At 41.6% G+C, this 25,994-nt stretch overlaps 2 protein-coding genes across 7 annotated transcripts in view; both read right to left on the minus strand.

Annotated features, from left to right (window-relative positions):
• Positions 1-218: 218 nt before the first annotated feature.
• si:ch211-218d20.15 (uncharacterized) lies at positions 219-9,702 on the minus strand. 5 transcript variants are annotated; one of them, XM_029702957.1, is made up of 9 exons: positions 9,687-9,702; positions 9,207-9,311; positions 8,846-8,964; positions 8,583-8,643; positions 8,379-8,446; positions 4,647-4,749; positions 1,428-1,546; positions 1,104-1,249; positions 219-889 (listed from the first exon to the last, which is right to left on the minus strand). In XM_029702957.1, exons 2-9 carry the CDS (start codon positions 9,268-9,270, stop codon positions 787-789), a joined length of 783 nt encoding a protein of 260 aa, XP_029558817.1. In that variant the 5' UTR covers positions 9,271-9,311; positions 9,687-9,702; the 3' UTR covers positions 219-786. The 5 variants fall into 5 exon arrangements, with proteins under 5 accessions (XP_029558817.1, XP_029558818.1, XP_029558816.1 ...); XM_029702958.1 differs by lacking the exon at positions 9,687-9,702 and having other exon boundaries at positions 8,379-8,440; positions 9,207-9,653; XM_029702956.1 differs by lacking the exon at positions 9,687-9,702 and having other exon boundaries at positions 9,207-9,651.
• Positions 9,703-9,817: 115 nt separating this feature from the next.
• Positions 9,818-25,994, minus strand: part of med14 (mediator complex subunit 14) — a 44,259-nt gene continuing 28,082 nt past the window's right edge. For both annotated transcript variants that reach the window (XM_029702955.1, XM_029702954.1), the window contains 5 exons: positions 24,470-24,649; positions 14,561-14,668; positions 12,699-12,824; positions 10,934-11,123; positions 9,818-10,775 (listed from right to left, as the gene is read on the minus strand). In XM_029702955.1, the coding sequence (XP_029558815.1) occupies positions 10,702-10,775; positions 10,934-11,123; positions 12,699-12,824; positions 14,561-14,668; positions 24,470-24,649 (678 nt within the window). In that variant the 3' untranslated portion in view covers positions 9,818-10,701. The remainder of the gene's footprint in view (positions 10,776-10,933; positions 11,124-12,698; positions 12,825-14,560; positions 14,669-24,469; positions 24,650-25,994) is intronic.

Here is a 25,994-nt window from a genome sequence, read left to right on the forward strand (position 1 = left end):
ATTTAGGACAGCCAATAGCTACTTTCCTTACTGAGTTGGCAACACTGCGTGACAGTGCAGGCTAGCTGAGTAACACAAGTTGATAGCCAAACGGGGTACTTGCTGGCTGCCATTAGCAACTAAATATTAGATCCTTATAACTTCTTGTCTGCGATTTTAAAATAAATTGATTCAATGACATACATCTGGTATATTAGAAGCAAGTATTTGGTACAATGTTTTTTTTTCAAATGTGTATTTATTTAGACCAAGATTGACCATTTTTCTATTCATTATCCTGTTTTCCGCTAACAATGCATGCTCTACCACGGTCGGCCTTGATGTTCCGTGGCTGTCGTTCTTCTCTTTGATCTAACTTTACTAAACGAGCACCATTTGCCCGATTAGCCTGTTCTCTTTCAAATCTATGACTCGTGGTCAATCTCTGTTATTGAAATTCAGAAGATTTTCAGTCTATAGGCTTATCTCTCAATTTAATTTATTGGCCAATGTAAACATTAATTTGTTAAAATGCAATTTCATACAGTAACATTTAGCACCTCTTTTTAGACATTTGGCCTAACACATTTAGAACACATTCATTAACATTCATCCACTTAACCAATGAGAGCTCAGGACCCTATTCAATAAAATGACAGTGACATGTCAAAACATCATTCTTGAATCACTGGGTGGGTCTGTCGGACTTTAATTTCCAAAAAATTATCAAATGTTGACCCTCAGCTCCACGGGTTGGTAATATGTACCATGGGCCCAAAGTTAGGTGTTGTGAGGTCAGGTGTGATGTCATAGCTGGGACACAAAGGTCATGGCTGGACTCAGGTCTTCAGTGAGCTCCTCTGGTAGCGAGGAGACTGTTGACGTTATACTAAGCGTCAGCTCCAATATCCTGCAGGGACACACATTCCAAAAGAGTAGACCATGATTGTAACCGTAAAGTTATCACATTAAACCAATGAATAATAACTGGGTTTGGAGTTAGGTTGGGATTAGGTTGGGATTAGGTTAGCCTGATAGTGAAACATGGGGCATTCACTGCACTGCAAGGAAAGTATGATAATTGAATGCAGTCCATAAATTAAAGCAGTAGCTCCTTCTCTCACCAGCTGATGTAGTGTGCTGGGAGCTGAGGCTCCTGCCTGGAGCCCTCCTCTGTCAGCAAAGACGTCTTCATCTGTCTGAAGTTTGCCTCAATCTCTTTCTTCAGGACCGACAGTGGCTGGATACCTTGGAATGAGCTGAGCACTTGCTACAACACATGAAGGTAAGATAAAGTGTATAAATCACTGTGAAACCGTGAATGTGCAATGGGGGAAATGATTATTGTACTGTCGAGTTTGACCTATGAATATAAGAAAGAGCAGACTGATCGGCTACCAATAGAATAGAATATACAGAATAGAAATGAGTAGACCACATTCACTTACATATATAACTGACAGCTGGTGGGCGATGTATTTGTGGCTCCCGAGATGTTTCACATCCTCCTCTAGCTGCTGACTAAGTACTAGTAGCTGATTGAGCCTCCCGATGTGTGAGAAGTATTCTGCAACAGAGACACAATCTTAGGTATAAGCAGTTATAAAGGTGAAATGTCTGTTTATAAACTGCTTATAACCATTGCATACTACACTGAACAAAAATATAAACAATTTAAAAGATTTTACTGAGTTATAAACCCAGCAAAAAAATAAACATCCTCTCACTGTCAACTGCGTTTATTTTCAGCAAACTTAACATATGTAAATGTTTGTATGAACATAACAATATTCAACAACTGAGACATAAACTGAACAAGTTTCACAGACTAACAGAAATTGAATATTGTGTCTCTAAACACAGGGGGCGTCAAAATCAAAAGTAAGTCAGTATCTGGTGTGGCCACCAGCTGCATTAAGTACTGCAGTGCATCTCCTCCTCGTGGACTGCACCAGATTTGCCAGTTCTTCCTGTGAGATGTTACCCCACTCTTCCAGCAAGGCACCTGTAAGTTCCCAGACATTTCTGGGGGGGAATGGCCCTAGCCCTCACCCTCCGATCCAACAGGTCCCAGATGTGCTCAATGGGATTGAGATCCGGGCTCTTCTCTGACATTCCTGTCTTGCAGGAAATCACGCACAGAACGAGCAGTATGGCTGGTGGCATTGTCATGCTGGAGGGTCACGTCAAGATGAGCCTGCAGGAAGGGTACCACATGAGGGAGGAGGATGTCTTCCCTGTAACGCACAGCGTTGAGATTGCCTGCAACAAGCTCAGTCCGATGATGCTGTGACACATCGCCCAAGACCATGACGGACCCTCCACCGCTAAATCGATCCCGCTCCAGAGTACAGGCCTCGGTGTAATGCTCATTCCTTTGACGATAAACGCGAATCCGACCATCACCCCTGATGAGACAAAACCACGACTCAACAGTGAAGAGCACTTTTGCCAGTCCTGTCTGGTCCAGCTACGGTGGGTTTGTGCCCATAGGCGACGGTGTTGCCGGTGATGTCTGGTGAGGATCTGCCTTACAACAGGCCTACAAGCCCTCAGTCCAGCCTCTCTCAGCCTGTTGCGGACAGTCTGAGCACTGATGGAGGGATTGTGCGTTCCTGGTGTAACTCCGGCAGTTGTTTTTTCCATCCTGTACCTGTCCCGCAGGTGTGAGGTTCGGATGTACCGATCCTGTGCAGGTGTTGTTACACGTGGTCTGCCACTGCGAGGACGATCAGCTGTCCGTCCTGTAGCGCCGTCTTAGGCGTCTCACAGTACGGACATTGCAATTTATTGCCCTGGCCACATCTGCAGTCCTCATGCCTCCTTGCAGCATGCCTAAGGCACGTTCACGCAGATGAGGAGGGACTCTGGGCATCTTTCTTTTGGTGTTTTTCAGAGTCAGTAGAAAGGCCTCTTTAGTGTCCTAAGTTTTCATACTGTGACCTTAATTGCCTACCATCTGTAAGCTTTTAGTGTCTTAACGACCGTTCCACAGGTGCGTGTATATTAATTGTTTATGGTTCATTGAACAAGCATGGGAAACAGTGTTTAAACCCTTTACAATGAAGATATTTTGATTTTTACGAATTATTTTTGAAAGACAGCGTCCTGAAAAAGGGACGTTTCTTTTTTTGCTGAGTTTAGTTCATATAAGCAAATCAGTCAATTGAAATAAATGCATTAGGCCCAAATCTATGGATTTCACATGACTGGGAATACAGATATGCATATGTTGGTCACAGATACCTTTAAAAAAAAAAGTAGGGGCGTGGATCAGAAAACCAGTCAGTATCTGGTGTTACCACCATTTGCCTCATGCAGCGTGACATTTCCTTTGCATAGAGTTGATCAGGCTGTTGATTGTGGCCGGTGGAATGTTGTCCCACTCCTCTTCAATGACTGAAGTTGCTGGATGTTGGCGGGAAATCAAACAGAGCATCCCAAACATGCTCAATGGGTGACATGTCTGTTCAGTATGCAGGCAACGGAAGAACCGGGACATTTTGAATGAATGGCACGACAATGGGCCTCAGGATCTCGTCACGGTATCTCTGTGCATTCAAATTTCCATCAATAAATTGCAATTGTGTTCGTTGCTTATGCCTGCCCATACCATAACCCCACCGCCACCATGTGGCACTCTGTTCACAACGCTGACATCATCAAACCGCTCACCCACACGCCATCTGCCCGGTACAGTTGAAACCAGGATTAATCCGTGAAGAGCACATTTCTCCAGAGTGCCAGGGGCCATCATAGGTGAGCATTTGCCCACTGAAGTCATTTACGACGCCAAACTGTAGTCAGATCAAGACCCTAGTGAGGACATCTAGCACACAGATGAGCTTCCCTGAGACGGTTTCTGACAGTTTGTGCAAAACTTCTTCAGTTGTGCAAACCCAAAGTTTCATCAGCTGTCTGGGAGGTGAAGAAGCCGGATGTGGAGGTGCTGGGATGGTGTGGTTACAAAGGGTCTGCGGTTGTGAGGCCGGTTGGACGTACTGCCAAATTCTGTAAAATGATGTTGGAGGCGTCTGATGGACATGCCTGCAATCAGCATGCCAATTGCACGCTCCCTCAAAACTTGGGACATCTGTGGCATTGTGTTGAGTGACAAAACTGCACATTTTAGAGTGGCCTTTTCTTGTCTTGTGTAATGATCATGCTGTTTAATCAGCTTCATGATATGCCATACCTGTCAGGTGGATGGATTATCTTTGATAGAATAACGCTTTTTGTGTGTATGGAACATTTCTGAGATATTTTATTTCAGCTCATGAAACAATGAGACCAACACGTACATATTGCGTTCATATTTTTGTTCTGTGTAGATATGTGTCTAGTGTGGGCAATTCTAGTTCTGAAGGGCAGGTTTTTGTTCGAGACCAGTTTTTACACACCTGGTTCAAATAACTGTAGTTTAAATTGAAGACCATGATTTATTTTATTTTTATTTAACCTTTATTTAACTAAAAAAACACATGATAAGTTGAATCAGGTGTCAGTATTTGGTCTGTTAGGGCTCCCTAACCCCCGACTGGTACAATAATTATTGCTGAGTGGACTATCCTGTTTAAATAAAGATGAATTGAACTGACCTCTTAAACCCTAACTCAATACCATCAATAGGGGTGTCTCCACTGGGCTGCTCTAACCCCTGATCTTACCATCCATTGGGGGTTTCTCCAGCATGTCTACTGGACTGCCCTGGATGAGGAACACCTCCACGCGAGGGTACATGGTCGACAGACCCACCATGTCAAGATAGTCCTGAAAAAAACCCACATCTTTCACAATTCTGACAAATCACATTAATGAAAAATTGTAACATCTTAAAAATACCTGAGAATATCTTTGGCATAGGAGCTCAGCTGATGAATTAGATACTTCTTAGGTGTTCAAGCAGCAAAGCTGGGTGAAACCCTGTTAAATTTGTTGGAGTTCATTATTCAGGTTCTCCACAGATTTGGTGAAAAAACTTAATGTGAGATTATAAGGCTGAGGATATAACCTTGCATGATGGTAAAGGGCAAAGGGCCACAGCCTCGAATGCAATGCCATGCCAATTGGCCACATGGTGGCGCTATAACAGGTGATTGAAAATGCTAACTTTGAAAGCTCACTGTGTGAACCCTGTGTGACCTAGAGTGCAAGTCAGCAAATAAGTTACTCTCCTCACAAAAAACACATTTGCCTCAAGGAACCATAAGGTCCGCCATTTTGAATTTTGTGAAAAACACAACGCTACTCTGGCACCGAATGACCAATTGTCATGAAACTTGATATTTAGCATCTATGAACCAAGGTCTCTCAATGCAATATTTTCCAGGCTAATATCTCAAACAACATGGACACTATGGACCAATAAATATTCAAGTGGGCGTGATTTAAGACATAAATGCATGTAAATCATACACGGTTATTCATATGACCTGATGTACATGTTCAAAACACTGTAAAGACTAAACATATGCAAGCACAGGCAGATCGACCATATTGTGGTGCTATAATGGGCACATTTATCTCTAGATCTGTTTGACCCGCAGTCATGAAATTTGGCCCACATGCTCAGCAGTGGTGTAGTGCCATTTCTTTAGGTGCAGGAGAGCATTTATTTTTTTGTAACATCATTATTTCTCAATCAAAGTTTGTTCAGACAGATGTAGCCTACTAAATATTAGTATAGAAAGTGCATAAAATTCATCCTACAATTTCAATGTCTGTATATGCCCACACATATTATCTCAAGAAAACGTTATATTTTTGATACCCTCAAACACCAAGTTAGCAATACCTAATTTCAAAAATAGGCTATCATCACTGACAATTGTGAATGATAATTCTTCACTTTTTACCGGTGAAATGTCCAAACTGCGTCTGCATGCCAATCATTTGGTCTTCATGGGAATATGCATTTAGATCTTCAATTAATGTTTCGTGAGCGAATTAGAGCAGATGGTGTTAACAAACTATTAGCCTTTGTTGTATTTTGATTCAATCAAAGCATATATCCTGCCGAGTGGAGTGCGCTGTTGAGTTTTGGCCGCATGAGAAAAGCAATGTGACTATTTAGCTTCAGCTCTTAAAATCTCACTAGAAATTAGGTGTTTTTGGTGTAACGTTATAGGCCTAACTATGCTATGATATTAGATTTGGTTCTGTTATGTAAAATACTCATTCATCATTATGTGATCTTGCGGGACATAATTGTTCAGCTTCAGAAATTATTTTCCAAAAATATTTTTACTAGCTCCATGCATTCTCAAATCAAAAAAAGTTGCGCTCCGGCAGCACTACATCCCTGATGCTCAGGGATGCCGATCTTGCCGATCGGTATAGCGGTTCTGGCGGCGTTTAAAGTCAACAACATCAAAAGCATATTGCACGACATGTTTGATTTTGAGTTCTGATATTTGGCAAGCGTGGTAAGCAGTACAGAAATAGCTAATCCTAGGGCGATGCGTCCAATTTGTCCAGATGGTGGCACTGTATGGCCATAGCTTGAACCCTGCCCTTCCCCAAAACATGTGTAAATATTGGACTATAAATTGTGCCTTCCTATATAATTCTTATGGTAAAATTTTCATTCTACTCTACTGAGACATTAACGTCATGTTTGTATTCTTATATTTATTTCATATTCTTGTTGCAATGTCGAGAAGGAACCTGCAAGTAAGCATTTCGTTGGACTGTGTATCCCTTACCTACAACTAATAAAACTCGAAACTTGCTGCTTGCAGCTATATTTACAGTTGAAGTCGGAAGTTTACATACACCTTAGCCAAATACATTTAAACTCAGTTTTTCACAATTCCTGACATTTAATCCTAGTAAAAATTCCATGTCTTAGGTCAGTTAGGATCGCCACTTTTTTTTAAAATGTGAAATGTCGGAATAGAGAGAATTATTTATTTCAGCTTTTATTTATTACATCACATTCCCAGTGGGTCAGAAGTTGACATACACTCTATTTGTAGTCGGTAGCATTGCCTGTAAATTGTTTAACTTGGGTCAAACGTTTCGAGTAGCCTTCCACAAGCTTCCCACAATAAATTGGGTGAATGTTGGCCAATTCCTCCTGACAGAGCTGGTGTAACTGTGTCAGGTTTGTAGGCCTCCTTGCTCGCACACGCTTTTTCAGTTCTGCCCACAATTTGTCTATGGGATTGAGGTCAGGGCTTTGTGATGGCTACTCCAATACCTTGACTTTGTTGTCCTTAAGCCATTTTGCAACAACTTTGGAAGTATGCTTGGGGTCATTGTCCATTTGAAGACCCATTTGCGACCAAGCTTCAACTTCCTGACTGATGTCTTGAGATGTTGCTTCAATATATCCACATCATTTTCGTACCTCATGATGCCATCTATTTTGTGAAGTGCACCAGTCCCTCCTGCAACAAAGCACCTCCACAGCATGATGCTGCCACCCCCGTGCTTCACGATTGGGATGGTGTTCTTTGGCTTGCAAGTCTCCCCCTTTTTCCTCCAAACATAACGATGGTCATTATGGCCAAACAGTTCTATTTTTGTTTCATCAGACCAGAGGACATTTGTCCAAAAAGTACGATCTTTGTCCCCATGTGCAGTTGCAAACCGTAGTCTGGCTTTTTTATGGCGGTTTTGGAGCAGTGGCTTCTTCCTTGCTGAGCGGCCTTTCAGGTTATGTCAATATAGGACTCGTTTATTGTGGATATAGATACCTTTGTACCTGTTTCCTCCAGCATCTTCACAAGGTCCTTTGCTGTTGTTCTGGGATTGATTTGCACTTTTTGCACCAAAGTACGTTCATCTCTACGAGACAGAACGCGTCTCCTTCCTGAGCGATATGACAGCTGCATGGTCCCATTGTGTTTATACTTGCGTACTATTGTTTGTACAGATGAACGTGGTACCTTCAGGCGTTTGGAAATTGCTCCCAAGGATGAACCAGACTTGTGGAGGTCTACAATTGTTTTTCTGAGGTCTTGGCTGATTTCACCATGATGTCAAGCAAAGAGGCACTGAGTTTAAAGGTAGGCCTTGAAATACATCCACAGGTACACCTCCAATTGACTCAAATTATGCCAATTAGCCTATCAGAAGCTTTTAAAGCCATGACATAATTTCTGGAATTTTCCAAGCTGTTATAAGGCACATTCAACTTAGTGTATGTAAACTTCTGACCCACTGGAATTGTGATACAGTGAATTGTAAGTGGAATAATCTGTCTGTACACAATTGTTGGAAAAATGACTTGTGTCATGCACAAAGTAGATGTCCTAACTGACTTGCCAAAACTATAGTTTGTTAACAAGAAATTTGTGGAGTGGTTGAAAAACAAGTTTTAATGACTCCAACCTAAGTGTATGTAAACTTCCGACTTCAACTGTATATGTTGTTATAGGTTGATGTGGTACTACCTCCAGGTGCGGCATAGGTTTTGGCAGGTGTTCTAAGCATTGGAGCATCTGATCAATAATCTCTGCTCCTGGGTAAATACAAAAGGGACATTAGACACTCAGGGTAGGAATCACAGGTCTGTGGTGCAGTAGGCAAGGTGACAGGAGCTGCAGATAGGGTTAGACCTACTTCAGAGCATCTTTTCTGTTCTGCTTGAGACTCACCTTGCTCCTGGAAAGTGTCCGACTCCTCAGGGCTACAGTCCTGTCTCAGCTGCTCCTGGAACTGTAATACAGGGGAATGGGAGTAAAAATACATTTAAAAAGAGCATGTGCACAAATAAATAGAGTAGGTCTACTAAACATAAGTTTATTTCCAAATACACAATATCAAAATGTCTCAAGTTCTCCATTACAGTACTCTCATACTCAAGTGTATCAGTAAGTTCTGGTGAGGAAGGGTATACTCGGAGTGCATGAGTTCTCACCTGGTGTACCTGTGCCCTGATGAGAAGGTCCAGTTGTCCACAGAGATACAGCATCTCCAGCCCCACCTGCTCTGGACTCAGGTGGACAGGCATCAGGGGTCTCTTCACATTCAGCTCAACTGACCACAGGGGTTTCAGCACATAAGGTTTCCCCCCCCCCAGAGGGTTGCAACGTTTAGATCAGTAGATAGCTAGGAATGTAATGTGTAGAACTGAGGAATCCCTATTGTACGCGAGAATCTGTGTACAATGCGACAACATAAATAATTTCAAATCAAAGCAGTACGTCGTGTGATAACCAGTTAAATCGCACATGCAATAAATGAACAAAATAATGATGGGTCAATGATGCTCGACTTACCTTTGAATTTGTCGTGATAAACGCACGGCTGACAGAGCGCCTCGGAGAAGCTGACTGCTGCCATATCTCGATTAGCGGTATCAACCTATTATCTGACAAACCGAGCTTTATCATCCAGAAAAATAATGAATATAAATAACGGTGTGTGTTAGTGGCCGTGTATCACTGCGGAAAACATTTGTATTTGCCCTCATTGCCGATGGGAATAATTTTTCTGACACAAGGGGTGCATTCAAGATCACTGTGGTAATTTTGAACGGTTCAATATCAATTCATCGTTGAGATCCAATCCATCAAAACATTCAGCAATGTGAAATAAGGTATATCATGAGAAATTAAAACAAGCAAAAGCAAGTACGCATTGGAAATACAGCACACACACACACACAACTAGAAGAACGCTTGATATAATATACATCCGATCAGTAGATATAGCCTACCATTTTAGATCGAACAGCAGCTTTGAAGTTTTGAACCTACCTCTATTGAAGACCAGTCTGTTTTCTGGATGATGTCATCATAAATCGATACTCAGCAAGGCGAAAGTGGCTGCTTTTATTTAGTCTCATTGTGAATCACCAAAGAGACTGGACAAAACAGAAATTGACAACTCACGTTTTTGACTGGTTTATTAAATAGTAATCAAAGAAACAAATGGGTCTTCAATTCTTCATTCAGGACTCAAAAGCAGTCATAATAAAATACAGCTGGTTTATAAAGTTTGTCACAGTTTAACAGTATTTCAAAGTGACACATTTGAACTAAAAAGGGACTAGGTCTTGACATCAATCAGGGAAAAAGACATTTAAATAGTTTACTAAGAAAGAATACATCCCCAATACCACAACAGTATTGATATCTTGCGTTATAAAAAAAAGAATGTGAAGTCTCACACTAGTAAAAGTCCTACTTATCCAACTGGCTTATTATTCTTTTCAATGCTGAAATATACAACAATGTACATATTTAGGTAAACACCCATATTCTTAATTTGTGAATCCTTTGATAAGAAGTGCATCTGGAGAAAGACCAAAAAAATATTTATTTTTGGCTGCGTTTACACACAGCCCAATTATTATACATTTTTCACTAGTCTTTTGACCAATCAGATCAGCTCTGAAAATGATCTGATTGGTCAAAAGACCAATTACTGGAAAAGAATATCAGAATTGGGGCAGCCTGTGTAAAAGCAGCCTTTGAAGTTCTTTTTACACCGAATACTTCTCTTTCAAGATACGCTCCTTAAATTGGAGTCATGTGTTTTATCAAGAATAAACCATCTTCTGCATAATAATGCTCCCTTTTTTCGACAGACAAAAAAATCTGTTTTAAGTCGGTTGGCTGAGGCAGAGAGGAGATATGTTGCATTAGGAAATCCAGTGGACACACTTTGTCTCCAGTTCACTAGACTCCGGAAAGGAACGTATCCCTGTTCGAGAATGGAACTGCATTGAGTTGGGTTCTAGTTCCATTTCTGACCAGGGAGGTGCGGCTGCTACTGGCGACCACCGGGGGGCAGGTTGAGGTTGGCCATGAGCTCGTGAACTGAGGCAAAGATAGTGCACTCACCTAAAAGGAGACAAAAACACATCCAATGTTAGTATAACACCATTAAAAAACATCTAAAATAATGTTTTTCCTTGCTTTTCTATCCAATCAAATCTTTCACAGTGTATCTTATTTCCTGTTTCATATTCTATTTTTTGTGTATGGATAATGTCGCTGACCCTGTCGTGCGGGGTGCAGCTCATTGAACCGCTTGAGGATGTTGGAGACCATGAGAGCTGCAGCCCCAGAGGAGGAGTGTTGTCTTGGGATGTCTGCCTGCTGGGTCAGGCCCGTGGCCATGTCGTATACGATGGGAACAATGATGTTCACCGGCTCCTGGGGCACCGGCAGCCTCTGGGTCAACTGGAGCTGAGAGAACATGGTTAGCTATACTTTACACAATTTCAGTACACTTCAATTGGAATTCAATTGTAAGGCATTAAAACAAATATATGGTAACATAAACCCTCTTTTATAAGACTTACAATACCAGTCAAACGTTTGGACACCTACTCATTCAAGGGTTTTCATTTTTACTATTTTCTACATTGTAGAATAATAGTGAAGACATCAAAACTATGAAATAACACATATGAAATCATGTAGTAACCAAAGAAGTGTTCAACAAATCAAAATCTATTTTATATTTGAGATTTTTCAAATTGGCCACCCATTGCCTTGATGACAGCTCTCAACCAGCTTCATGAGGTAGTCACCTGAAATGCATTTCAATTAACAGGTTTGCCTTGTTCAAAGGTAATTTGTGGAATTTCTTTCATTAATTATTTTGAGCCAATTGGTTGTGTTGTGACAATTCAGGGGTGGTATACAGAAGATAGCCTTATTTCGTAAAAGACCAAGTCAATTTTATGACAAGAACAGCTCAAATAAGCAAAGAGAAACGATAGTCCATTACTTTCAGACATGAAGGTCAGTCAATGTGGAAAATATCAAGAAGTTTGAAGTTACTTCAAGTGCAGTTGCAAAAACCATCAAGCGCTATGATGAAACTGGCTCTTATGAGGACCGCCACAGGAAAGGAAGACCCAGAGTTCTCTGCTGCAGAGGATAAGTTCATTAGAGTTAAGTCTCAGAAATTGCAGCCCAAATAAATGCTACAGAGTTCAAGTAACAGACATATCTCAACATCAATTGTTCAGAGGAGACTGTGTGAATCAGGCCTTCATGGTCGAATTGCTGCAAAGAAACCACTACTAAAGGACATCAATAAGAGACTTGCCTGGGCAAGAAACATGAGCAATGGACATTAGACCGGTGGAAATCAGTCCTTTGGTCTGAGGAGTTGGGGGTGCTTTGCTGGTGACACGGTCAGGTGATTTATTTAGAATTCAAGGCACACTTAACCAGCATGGCTATCACAGCATTCTGCAGCGATACGCCGTCCCATCTGGTTTGCGCTTAGTGGGACTATCATTTGTTTTTCAACAGGACAATGTCCCAAAATACACCTCCAGGCTGTGTAAGGGCTATTTGACCAAGGAATGATGGAGTGCTGCATCAGATGACCTGGCCTCCACAATCACCCAACCTCAACCCAATTGAGATGTTTTGGGATGAGTTGGACCGCAGAGTGAAGGAAAAACAGCCAACAAGTGCTCAGCATATGTGGGAACTCCTTCAAGACTGTTGGAAAAGCATTCCTCATGAAGCTGGTTGAAAGAATGCCAAGCGTGTACAATGCTGTCATCAAGGCAAAGGGTGACTACTTTGAAGAATCTAAAATGCAAAATATATTTTGATTTGTTTAATACTTTTTTGGTTACTACATGATTCCATATGTGTTATTTAATAGTTTTGATGTGTACGCTATTATTCTACAATGTAGAAAATAGTCAAAATAAAGAAAAATCCTTGTATGAGTAGGTGTCCAAACTTTTGACTGGTACTGTATGTAACAACACTTGTCAAAAGGTCAGTACTTACAAAAAAGAGCATCTTGGACTTGAGCACCACCGCAATAGTTCCTGGGGGGGCGATGGGAGGGGCGCTAGGGGGGATAGTCAGACAGAACTGGACATTCCACTTCAACTGGGTGGCCTGGTCAGGGAACTGAAGAGGAAAGGAGGAAGAGAAGTTAGAGAGACCTACACAACCATAACCCATGTGACTCGTTTCTGGAAACTAAGTGTATGTCGCACGTCACTACTTCACAGGAGCGGCGTTTGAACATAATTATTATTATAAAAAACGTTTTTTGGCAGAAATGCCTTCTGGAACGTGAACTTTTATTTGCCTTAATAACAAATTTGTGTTTCATCCATAAAGAATAATACAATTGTTAAATTATGAGCCTAGTTGGTTTAGCCACGGAAAAAGTCAGGAACATTCCCGCTAGCCATGATTGGCTGAGATAATGGATGGGCTGGATATGCCGGGAGATGAGTTAGGATTGGTCTGCCATGTAGCATGATTTGGTCTATAACGTGAGCCGTTCAGTATGGGTTGACAGTCCTTTCTACTGCGCCGTTTTCTAAAGATATAACGTTACGACATCGAGAACTACAAAAGTTTTGCTACTCTTCTCAACAACATTGATGCCCTGAATTTAGCAGGCACTATCGGCAGATCAGTTGGAAAAGGTTGTGGTAGGCTACTTTCTGCACACGCCACGGTCATTGTAGATCAGAGTGACTTCACAACCCTGGCCAACAAGATGTAGCTACAAACAAAACAGAGTTAAATTGTTCCAATCTGTAGTGAAGCATTCATCCATGTATACGGGTAAGAGTCTATCTACATTTTCAGATTTCAAATTGTGTTAGAAAGTCATTTTTATTGGAAGTTAATAACGCGTACTGTTAGTTTGCTTGCAAACGTTGTCTCGATAGCTAACGTTACATGCATGATCTGTATAGTAATATTCTAATCAGAAATTGCATTGCTAGTTATAGCCTAATGTTAGCTAGCTAACATTGAACCTAGTTTGTCAGCTTTAGCTACCTGCAGATTAATACTACAGCTATGACAATGTTTGTATTGGTAGTAGTATGAGTTGGGATTACGCCAGTTCATTGTTTAGCTAGCTAGCTACATGTCTAAACAAAGACTCCACTTCGGCCGGATAATTACGTGACCCATCAAAAATTAGCCAGGTGTGTCTGTGGGATGGTTATAGCATTTCCTTCACATGACCCATCAATTTAGACAAGTGTGTCAGGTAAGCGTCATCTAATAATGATAAAATATTTATAAAATATTTTTATCTGGACACTTTGTTTTTGATATTCCTACTATGCAAGTAACCACTTCACTGTACCATTTACACCTTCTGTACCCTGTGCATGTGACAAATACTTATTCAATTGTTTATTTATTTTTATTTGATATAGCATGTGTTTACCACATGACCTCACATGTGAATCCTTAAAGAGATGGGTGGGGCTAAGGCTTTTAGAGGGTGTGAACGATGCTGAATGGGTGGAGACAAAGAAAAGCCCTCCAGTTGGTGTAACAAAACATTCAAGGGTCATTTTCTCAAAAGTGGGGTTACAAGTTTATCAACTTTCAAAGCAAAATTACTTTCTCATTGTTCCCCAACTGCAGTGTCTGATGTAATTTTCTAGCTCTGTCTCTCTACTTTTACCCAATGTAAAAAAAAAAAAAAAGATTAAAAATGTTGCTACATAAGATGGAATAGAGGCGGTCGCTCATATATTTCTCACACACACAGGCAGAAACACAGTCAAACATATCACCTGCCCCTCATATTCATAACGGACACAAAGTTATCTATGGAGCAGCACCACCCACCCAGCGACAACCACAGCCAGAGGTAAAGGCCTCACCAGTTCAAGCTTCATGATGCGGACACAGTCCCTGAGGATGTTGGTGGGGGCCCCAAGCAGCTTGGTGAAGGCATTCAACGTGTTGTACTTGAAGGGAGGGCCGGCCACCTGAAGAGAAGATGGGGGAGGATAAAGGGACAAAGCGAGAGGAAAAGGACATGAAGAGGGGAGACTTGACTTAGTCATTTTACTTTTTAGTCAAAGCAAATTACAGGTTCTGTTGTCCCACAGCCTTTTCCAGCTTCAGATTCAAATGACCTGCTATGAGGTCAGTTCACCCAGTGTTAATCAGATCCTATTCTGCCAGAGATATGTTATATTCCAATGCAATGGCTCACTTAGGTGTGCGTGTTTGTATAAAGAAGGGGACTGAGCCTCATAGACCACATAATTTCTGATGAGGTGTAATTTCAGAATGAGGTGTGCTGTAGCTCTGCAGGTGTCACTGTTCTGTCTTTCTTGTGCATGGACTTAGGGAGAGAGTGGAGGGGTCAAAGACAATGACATCATTCAACAGGGTTACAGTGAAGGGGGAGAGAGCAGTGTGAGCCAGACCACCACCCCTGACATCTGGGATGAGCTGAAACAGCTGAGAGAAATGGTGCACAACCTGGGAAACATCGTGGTGGAACAGAGAGTGGAGCTGAGGAACATGAAGGCCAGATTGGAGAGCGAGAGTGCAGGTATTCTACCACTAACGTATGAATTACAGAAGTTCAAATGTTTTGTTTCACGTTAAAAGGCTTTGATAATGGATTTTTTCCTATACTAGTGCATTCGGAAAGTATTCAGAACCCTCACATTTTTCCACATTTTGTTATGTTACAGCCTTATTCTAAAATAGATTAAATAAAAACGTTTCCTCATCCATCTACACACAATACCCCATATTTAAATTTTTATTTAACTAGGGAAGTCAGTTAAGAACAAATTCTTAATTACAATGTCCAAACTCGAACCTGGAAGATGCTGGGCCAATTGTGCTCCGCCCTATGGGAGTCCCAATCACAGCCAGTTGTGATACAGCCTGGAATTGAACCAGGGTCTGTAGTGACGCCTCTAGTGCTGAGATGCAGTGCCTTAGACCGCTGCGCCACTCGAGAGCCCAATGGCAAAGCGAAAACAGGTTGATTTTATTTGCAAATGTATAAAAAAATAAACAGAAATACCTTATAAGTTTGGAAAGGTACACACATGTCTATATAAGGTCCCACACTTGACAGTACATGTCAGAGCAAAAACCAAGCCAAAAGGTCAAAGGAATTTTCCGTAGAGTTCCGAGACAGGATTGTGTCAAGGCACCGATCTGGGGAAGGGTACCAAACAATTTCTGTAGCATTGAAAGTCCCCAAGAACACAGTGGCCTCCATCATTCTTAAAATGATATAAGTTTGGAACCACCATGTCTGGAGGAAACCTGGCACCATCCCTACGGTGAAGCATGGTGGTGGCAGCAACTTGCTGTAGGGATGTTTTTCAGCAGCAGGGACTGGGAAAAAAGTCAGGATCGAGGGAAAGATAACCGGAGCAAAGTACAGAGAGATCCTTGATGAAAACCTGCTCCAGAGCGCTCAGGGCCTTAGTCTGAGGTGAAGGTTCACCATCCAACAGGACAACAACCCTGGGCATCCCGAGTGGCGCAGTGCTAGCAATTGGCCCAGCGTCAAACGGGTTAGGGGAGGGTTTGGCCGGCAGGGATGTCCTTGTCCCTTCGCGCACTAGTGACTCCTGTGGCAGGGCGGGCGCAGTGCACACTGACACAGTCGTCAGGTATACAGTGTTTCCTCCGACACATTGGTGCGGCTGGCTTCCGGGTTAAGTGGGCACTGTGTCAAGAAGCAGTGTGGCTTGGTTGGCTTGTGTTTTAGAGGACAACGCATGAGTGGCTTTGGGACAAGTCTCAATGTCCTTGAGTGGCCCAGCCAGAGCCTGGACTTGAACCCGATCTAACATCTCTGGAGAGACCTGAAAATAGCTGTGCAGTAACACTCCCCATCCAACCTGACAGAGCTTGAGAGGATCTGCAGAGAAGAATTGGGGAAACTCCCTAAATACAGGTGTGCCAAGCTTGTAGTGTCATACCAAACAAGAGTCCAGGCCGCAATTGCTTCCAAAGGTGCTTCCACAAAGTACTGAGTAAAGGGGCTGAATACTTATGTAAATGTCAGTTTTCTTTTTTTTTTTTATACATTTGCAAACATTTCTAAAAACTAGTTTTTTTGTTGTCATTATTGGGTATTGTTTGTAGCTTGATGAGGGAAAAAACAATTTAATACATTTTATAATAAGGTTGTAACGTAACAAAATGTAGAAAAAGTCAAGGGGTCTGAATACTTCCCGAATGCACTGTATATCCAGCATATGCAGCGGAGTGGTCAGCTATAGGGGCCAGAGTGACTGGATGTGATTCGATACTGTGATTTTATTGTGATTGGAGGTCCCAAACATATTGCTCACCATATCTCTGCTGCAGAGGGACAAGAGAGCCATAAGAACGAGTTTTGATCAGTCATGGAAATAAAAGTGCTGAAAACAAATTAGCTCGCTATTTAAAAAGATGGAGAATAAGCTGTGAAGGAAAAATACTGGAGTTTTGATTCAGGTACAGCCAACTAGAGCACAAATAATATTGCGATATTGTCAATACTATACATTGTCAAAAATAATATCCCGATATGTAACTATCGATTTCCCCACCCATCACTAAAAGAAAAGTGGAGGGACTGGAGAGAGAGAATTTAGGTAATCAACAAAAGACATGCATGCAGTAATCTTGGTTAACCCAGAAATTTGTTAGTGATCATGTGAACGCATTCTCTTATAAGAGCTAAGTAATGTTTCTTTGTCTACTGCCCAATTCTCCACTAGTGATTGTCAGGTCTATTAATGCTTTTTTTCATGTTATTTCAGCCCTGGAGGCCAAAGTGACAGCCAGTGAGCGAAAGGTGGAGGAACTGGGGAGAGAGAATGCAAATGATCAAAGGACGACATACATGCACTAATAGGGCCTTAAACTGTTGGTGAGCTGGTCATGTTGGATTTGTCTACTACCCAATTTCTCCCTTAGCAATTGTCAGGTCTTTTGTCACAATTTCAGCCCTGGAGGCCGGAGTAACAGCCAGTTGTCAGGTGTTTTAATGCTTTTCTTCATGTTATTTCAGCCCTGGAGGCCGGAGTAACAGCCAGTTGTCAGGTGTTTTAATGCTTTTCTTCATGTTATTTCAGCCCTGGAGGCCGGAGTAACAGCCAGTTGTCAGGTGTTTTAATGCTTTTCTTCATGTTATTTCAGCCCTGGAGGCCGGAGTAACAGCCAGTGAGAATGGGAACACAGGTAATAAGAGAAGAGCACCTATTTTTGGCAAGCAATGCAGTGACTAACTGTAATAATTTTGCAGTTTATCAATGTGTGTCTTTTCATGCTGTTTTAGCCCTGGAGGTCAGACTGAGTACCCAAGAGAGAGGTGGATGAGCTGAAGAGAGTGAATGCAGGTAAAACACGTGAACAAAATTACTTCACCTTTACCCATTTGATTGTAAGGTTCAGTACATGGGCCATTCTGCCGAATCCGTGCCTTTTCCGTCCCTAGGACATTACATGCATAAAAAGTATCTGTATAATGCATATTATCAAGCAGTGTCCTGCACTTTGTTCTAATTGCAATTTTAAGATACATCATGTAAAACCTTAATAAAAACTACCAAGAACTGAAAAAATTGGATTTTAGCCCGTCCCCTCTCTCTAACACTACGCTTCACCATAAGAGATGATTAGAATCCAGAAATCTTATTTTCTTGTATTATTGTGTGACTATTTCCAATTAAGACAAAATTAATTTTCCTACCGGGAATTCATAATATGTTAATTAAAATACACATTTTAGTCGTGTACCCAGGTTTTCACTCAGTCCTGTTACTCTGACAAGTTTCCCCCTCAAATTATTTGGGACATTCCACAAGTCACATGAAGTAGCATAATTTGAGTCTTCTGAAGGCCATGGGAAGACCAAAAGTTCTCACACTCTTTCTGTATTTTTTTATCATGTTGTAAGTATGACTGAGAATGTCAATCTCAACTTACAGTCCTGTTAACTAAATTATTTCTTAGATGTTAAGTATTTATTTATTTTTTAAGATAGTTTTGGCAAACCACTTGAAGGTGCTAAGTGTTCTGGCTAAATGTAATGTATTTGCTAATGCTATGCTAAAATCTCAGTCCTGTTACTGAATAAGAGTAACAGGAGTGAGAAGTTTGAATGAAATAGCCATTTGAAATGTATCTGGTATATACATTGATTAATTATAATACTATTCTCTTGATTTTAAGTTTTACAGTTGGAATTACTGAAGGTGTTTTCAGTTATACAATGTGAACACATTACTTACAGGGAGCCAATCCATTAAGTGCTGCAGAGAAGCAGCGGCGCTATCGCGCTCGACGCCGACCCAGAAAGGAGAGAGAGATACTTAAAGAAGGAACAGCAGAAATACAGGGAGGACATAGCATCAGGCAGGAAGAAAACAGTCAATAACATTAGTAAGAGGGAAAAGCGATCAAGTCCAGGGAAGAAGCCCTAAAGCACCTCACCACACCTCCAGATAGCCCCCAGCTTTCACCAGACAGAGCTGATAATCCAGAGACAAGCACTTCCAGGTCAGGATGAGAGTTAGTGCTAGTGTATGAAATGGATTGTGTAAAATGAGTGATAAGGCATATAGATAACATTTTACTGTAGCCACTTATTAATTTAAAATCTATTGTAATGTACTTGTGTGTTTTAGGCAAAAAGATGAAGAGCTTAAAAGGTGAAAGACAGAAGTTCCAGAAACAAACTGAACTACAAAAGCAGCTACAGACACAAACCTGAAAAAAGGAGGTATTAGACAAAAATTCAGCGTATGAAACAGAATAATCCATCTCCACGTACAAAAGTTGACAAAAACAATGAGACGTCTACCACGCGCTACAATATAAAACACCCTTCTCTTCCATGAGGCCTTAGTGGAGGACATCCGACAGAGGTACAGCAACTCGCGAGGAGAAAGGGAACTCATCTCAGAAGATGGTGACAGGAAAACTTGTGTATAGGCTGCAATGTCTCTCCCAAAGTTCATTTGGGTTTTCAAAATAAAAGGTGGCTGATGAATGCGAAGAATGCAGAACTAAACTTAAACTACCAAAGGAAGAGAAACAATAGCGTGGTAAATGGCTTCATAAACAAAGTCCGAGATTTTTACACCAGGGATGATGGCAGTCGAATTATGACTGGGAAGAGGCAGACCCTCACCCAGAAGAAAATCAAAAATCAGAAGAGGTTCCTTTTGGGCACGATGAAAAATCTACATAAAGTTTTTGGCAGAACATGATGGGTCGATCTCATACTCCCTCTCCTGCTCACTGCCCCCCTTTTGGGTTGTTCAACCAACTAAGTGACCGGGAGACTTGCATGTGCAAGCTGCACACAGTTTTATCGTACAGAAACTGCCTGAAGATCACCACTTTCAACCCTGATGAACTTCTAAAATCCATCACATGCAACACAAGGAACATGACGTGCATGTATGGAGAATGTGCGGTTTGCAAGGACCTCTCGTCCCATCTCTGGCCAATACAATGATAAGAATGAATTGACTTATGTCCAGTGTGCAACTGTGGATAAGGAGCAGAAGAATGATCCCAATGGCGGCACATCCAAAGTCACCATAAAAATTTAAATAAAGAATTCCAGATCACTCAAGAGCAACTGCTGGAACAGCTGAACCTGATGCTGTGCAAGTTTAAAGAGCCACACTTACAACATCAAGAATCAGTTTACCCATTACAGGGCACTGAAACAAGGCTTGAAAGCACATGAATACTTAATTCATGTTGACTTTCTTGAAAATTATGCCCATGAAGGTGTGCTTTATGGGCATACAACCCCCCGATCGGTGTCCTTCTGCACAGTGTCCCCTTCTAGACAGAAGGGCCCACCAGCAATCTGGCAGCACTGGTCACCAGTGCTTGATTATGTGCAGAGTGCACATCCAGAGGTCTCCACTATCCATTTTTACAGTGATGGTGGCCCTTCCACTCAGTACAAGCAGCGAGGGGAATTATCCCTGATGCTTCAGAGCTGTTTTCTGTGTTGAGCAAGATGGATACAGCAATCAAGTTGTTTTTTGTGGAAGAGGAAGCAGTCGAATGAGCAATGTCAGAGATGCCCAAGGATGTGCCACCAGTTCCGTCTACGATGAAGATGCATCAGGCAGTAACTCCAGTCCATGGAGAGATGACCTACAGGGATGTCAGCTGCTTGTGCACAGCAAGACAACATCTGAACTGTGAGTGCTTTAATGCAAAGCATTTCACATTCAATTGACAGAAGGCTCCCACGGCCACAGATAATCAGTGGCAAAGTCCTGAGGTTGTTAGCAAATGGTGTGTGCTGAAGTACGACGGTCAACTGTACCCTGGCATCACCACAGACACAAATAACACACACGTCAAGGTTCGTTGTATGAAAAGGATTGGGGCCAACAGGTTTTGCTGGCTAGCCCTGGCGAAGACATCCTTTGGTACCCGTTCCAAGACATCCTGTGTACCATCCCACCAGCGAGGCAAGTCACAGCTCGTTACATGGAAATTGACATCGAAGTCTGGGCCAAACTAGAGACTGTTTCTTAGAAAAGGCCAGGCAAGGTTTTGTTCATTAATTTATTGCAATTCTATATGAAATACAATTGTATGTCGTGTTTGCAAGTGAATGTTGTGTTTTATATGCAGAAAGTAGTATTTAAGTTAGTATTAGGTACTGGTAGTCAATGTTGAGATCTGAGGATCTGCTTCATATGCTCAGCTTTTTGTATTTGTTGTCTTTCTTGCCTTTTGTGGAGGAAGATGGAAAACCCATACTGTGCAGAGGCAGGAGCCAGACACACATGCTGCAGGGGGAGGAGTGATACTCAAACCTTCTCTCGTCCTCACTCTCCACCGCCCACCCCACCCACAAACACTCGCATACACAAACGCATGCAAAAGCATACACACAATTGTTACTGCTTTTATGTTGCTATTTAGACTCAGATCTTTTTTGCCAAATATAACGACCTCTGTTTTATCTTTGTTTAATTGAAGTTCTGTGACATCCAGTTATTCTCACTCACTCACACACACACACACACACTCATTCCTGTTACTCAGTGCTCATTCCTGTTACTCAGCGCCCATTCCTGTTACTCAGCGCCCATTCCTGTTACTCAGCGCCCATTCCTGTTACTCAGCGCCCATTCCTGTTACTCAGCGCCCATTCCTGTTACTCAGCGCTCATTCCTGTTACTCAGCGCTCATTCCTGTTACTCAGCGCTCATTCCTGTTACTCAGCGCTCATTCCTGTTACTCAGCGCTCATTCCTGTTACTCAGCGCTCATTCCTGTTACTCAGCGCTCATTCCTGTTACTCAGCGCTCATTCCTGTTACTCAGCGCTCATTCCTGTTACTCAGCGCTCATTCCTGTTACTCAGCGCTCATTCCTGTTACTCAGCGCTCATTCCTGTTACTCAGCGCTCATTCCTGTTACTCAGCGCTCATTCCTGTTACTCAGAGCTCATTCCTGTTACTCACCGCTCATTCCTGTTACTCAGAGCTCATTCCTGTTACTCAGAGCTCATTCCTGTTACTCAGAGCTCATTCCTGTTACTCAGAGCTCATTCCTGTTACTCACCGCTCATTCCTGTTACTCACCACTCATTCCTGTTACTCAGCGCTCATTCCTGTTAATTGTTTTTTTATTAAAAAAAAATAAAACCACTCATTTTTAAATTATGTTTGGTCCATCATTTAAACAATTGTTTGATAAATCACATGATAGATTTTATCAAATTGAGGTTGGGGTCTCCCTTAAAAATAAAAAAAATGGCTTTGTGTTTGTCACGTGTACTCCCTCTTTGGCTTCTAGGTCACCAGACTGCTGATTATTACGCACACCTGTCACCATCGTCACGCGCACCAGTGCTTATTGACACCAACCTGGACTCCATCACCTCCTTGATATTGTCACTCCCTTTGGTTCCTTCCCCAGGCATTATTGTTTTAGTTTCATGTCTGTGTGCTGTTAGTGTTTCTTGTTTTGTATTATGTTCCATTTATTTATTAAATATTCACTCCCTTGCTTCCCGACTCTCAGTGCACATCATTAGTGTTCTTAAAAAAAATACATTTTGCCTGAGCAGAGAATTATGGATAATGTGTAAAACATTCACCACCAAGGCAACCATCAGTATATTTCTAATGTATTGACTTTAGAGCTGGAGCAAGGAGATGTGGTATACATGCGTCCCCCCTCAGACAGGATGCTCTATGATCATTCTAGTAACCACAACATCTTCAGTGGCTTCCTGCTTTTCCCAATGTAAAGGGAACAACACCAGTGCTGTGATGATCTCACATTTCTGAGTCCACATGGTTCTAACCGATAAATAAGCATAATAAAAAGCCACACAATTCTCCATTAAGTGATAGCAGTTCTTACAACAAATACTGAAAGGTGGAACTACTTAGCATATTGAATATTGAATAAGGGTGTGTGTGCGTATGTATACGGTCATTTCCATGTAAAAGGACCCATGAGCACCAACGTGAAGTTCATAGAAGCATATGAAATTTGGTGTCAAATGAAAGCTAAGAGTCTATATTTTTGCCAAATAGATGTTTTTTCAACCATTATCCGTCTTAAAAATCCATCTTTGATTTCTGGTCACAAAGATGGAGAAGGGGTCTTAAAAAACATCCACTAGAAAAAGTCTTAAAGTATTAGAAATAATGTTGAAGTAAAGGCCCGTGCCAACTAATATTAACATTAACTTTTAGTTTTGCAGAAATTATTTTGCTTTCCGTAAGTTTAAGAAATATAGCCTAGTGTCTTGTCATTCTGTTACCAAAAACCTACATATCTTTAATATGTTCTCATTTCCCTCCCTCATGAGGGAGGATTCTGAAAGTAAAGGTAGACCTACCAATTAAGTGTTTTTATTGATTACAATTTTGTTTATGAATTATTAAGTGACTAAAACGTGTCACTTTCCCACAATGGGAAATGAAAGTAGTCACAAACCACAGTTGCAGTAGAGCGCAGTACAATAAAGAAAAGTAGTGTATAATTCAGTACAGCAGAGGTAATGTAATATACTTTACTCTACTGGACTGTACAATACCCAACTTTTTTTTTTTACTGTACTCTACATTTCTGAACTGTACTCTGCTGTATTTTGATAACCAAACTTGTGAAACAGATGTCTATGATTGGTACAGATTTGGTCCGTTCTCAACCAATCAGATTTGGTCTTGTTTGGGGGTGGAGCTCATTAGAATAATATGCAATTGAGGATATTATATTTTCTACCTTTGTGTACTTATTCAGGATACACCACCATGAAGAGAATGACATTCATAATTATACATTTCTGTATGGTACAGATCAAGGACCCATGATGTCATTATGTTACCGGGTGTTGTCATTATGTTACCGGGTGTTAATCCACTTCACTTACCTTAGTTCAAAAACTAAAATAGATTTTTTCCAACTCATGGTGTCATATCATAGCTGACACCCCATTCTTTCTGCAGTCATCTTTGAATCTTAATTCGGAGTGGAGTTTCTCTGAGTAGTAGTTTTTGGAAAATGTAGTCAAAAAACTGAGGGAGATTTTAAAGTAATTCTGTTACTAAAGTTTGTACTGTTCCTCCAAAAAAAAATGTCAGTGGCAATTGTTAAAAGTAGATTTTTGTTCGGCATAGATTTTAAAGTGAAGAAGTGAGTCTCAACGTCCCTCTTTTACCGTGGAATTGCCCATACAATAATAATACATGGTTTTTAAATAGCAATCTTAAAGGACCCAAAGATGCTAGTCATTAGTCTAAGTCACTACTTTTACCCTGGTCTCGAAGAACTTCTCCAAGACCTGTAGCTCCTCCTGTGACCAGGGCCCGGCGTTCTCGGGGGTGACTTTGAGCTGCAAGGTCTGGTAGGTCTTTGGGTTGAGCGCCACGCGACACTTCAACACCTCTGTCTTGAACATGATCACACCCGGCTCATTAGAGTTCACGATGGACAGCTGAAGAGAGGGAGAGAGAGAGAGAGAGAGAGAGAAAGAAAGGAGAGAAAGAGGAGAGAGAGGATTATTATAAACAGAAAAAAAATAGTGACAAAAAAAACAAAAGATAAATACAAGGGAGAGTTTGTTCCACATTGTTACTTTATGGAACTAATCTACAGAGAGGTATGGACTTTTTCAAAAGGTGGAATTATAATGGGGGTAGGATATTAGCCTCTATCGACAGACTAGGGTTGCATATCTGACCCCATAGACACAGTATATTGGACAGGCAATCACTTAAAAAAAAAAACTACAAACCTCAGATTTCCCACTTCCAGGTGGATTTTTCTCAGGTTTTTGCCAGCCGTATGAGTTGTTATACTCACAGATATTATTTTAACAGTTTGAAAACTTTAGTGTTTTCTATCCAAATCTACTAATTATATGCATATTCTAGCTTCTGGGCCTGAGTAGCAGGCAGTTTACTCTGGGCACCTTATTCATCCAAGCTACTCAATACTGCCCCCCGTTCCCAAAGAAGTTAATCCCTTTCAGTTCATCCACACCGATCTCGACAAACCTTTTCTGTATGGACCTCGCTTTGTGCACAGGAGCATTGTCATGCTGAAACAGGAAAGGGCCTTACCCAAACTGTTGCCACCAAGTTTGAAGTACAGAATCGTCAAGAATGTCATTGTATGCTGTAGCGTTAAGATTTCCCATCACTGGAACTAACAGGCCTAGCCCGAACCATGAAAAACAGCTCCAGACCATTATTCCTCCACCAAACTTTACAGTTGGCCCTATGCAGTCGGGCAGGTAGCGTTCTCCTGGCATCCGCTAAACCTAGATTTGTCCGTCAGACTGCCTGATGGTGAAGTGTGATTCATCACTCCAGAGAACGCATTTCCACTGCTCCAGAGTCCAATGGTGGCGAGCTTAACACCACTCCAGCCGACGCTTGGTCTTGTGCATGGTGATCTTAGGCTTGCGTGCGGCTGCTCGGCCATGGAAACCCATTTCATGAAGTTCCCGACGAACTTCTGCTGACATTGCTTCCAGAGACAGTTTGGAACTCGGTACTGAGTGTTGCAACCAAGGACAGACAATTCTTACACGCTTCAGCACTCGGCGGTCCCGTTCTGTGAGCTCGTGTGGCCTACCACTTCGCAACTGAGCCGTTGTTGCTCCGAGACGTTTCCACTTCACAATAACAGCACTTACAGTTGACAGAAATTTTACGAACGGACTTGTTGGAGAGGTGGCATCCTATGACGGTGCCACAGTGCACATCACTGAGCTCTTCAGTAATCCCATTCTACTGCCAATGTTTGTTTATGGAGATTGCATGGCTGTATGCTCA

Source organism: Salmo trutta, chromosome 20, assembly GCF_901001165.1.
Source record: "Salmo trutta chromosome 20, fSalTru1.1, whole genome shotgun sequence".
Taxonomy (NCBI): domain Eukaryota; kingdom Metazoa; phylum Chordata; class Actinopteri; order Salmoniformes; family Salmonidae; genus Salmo; species Salmo trutta.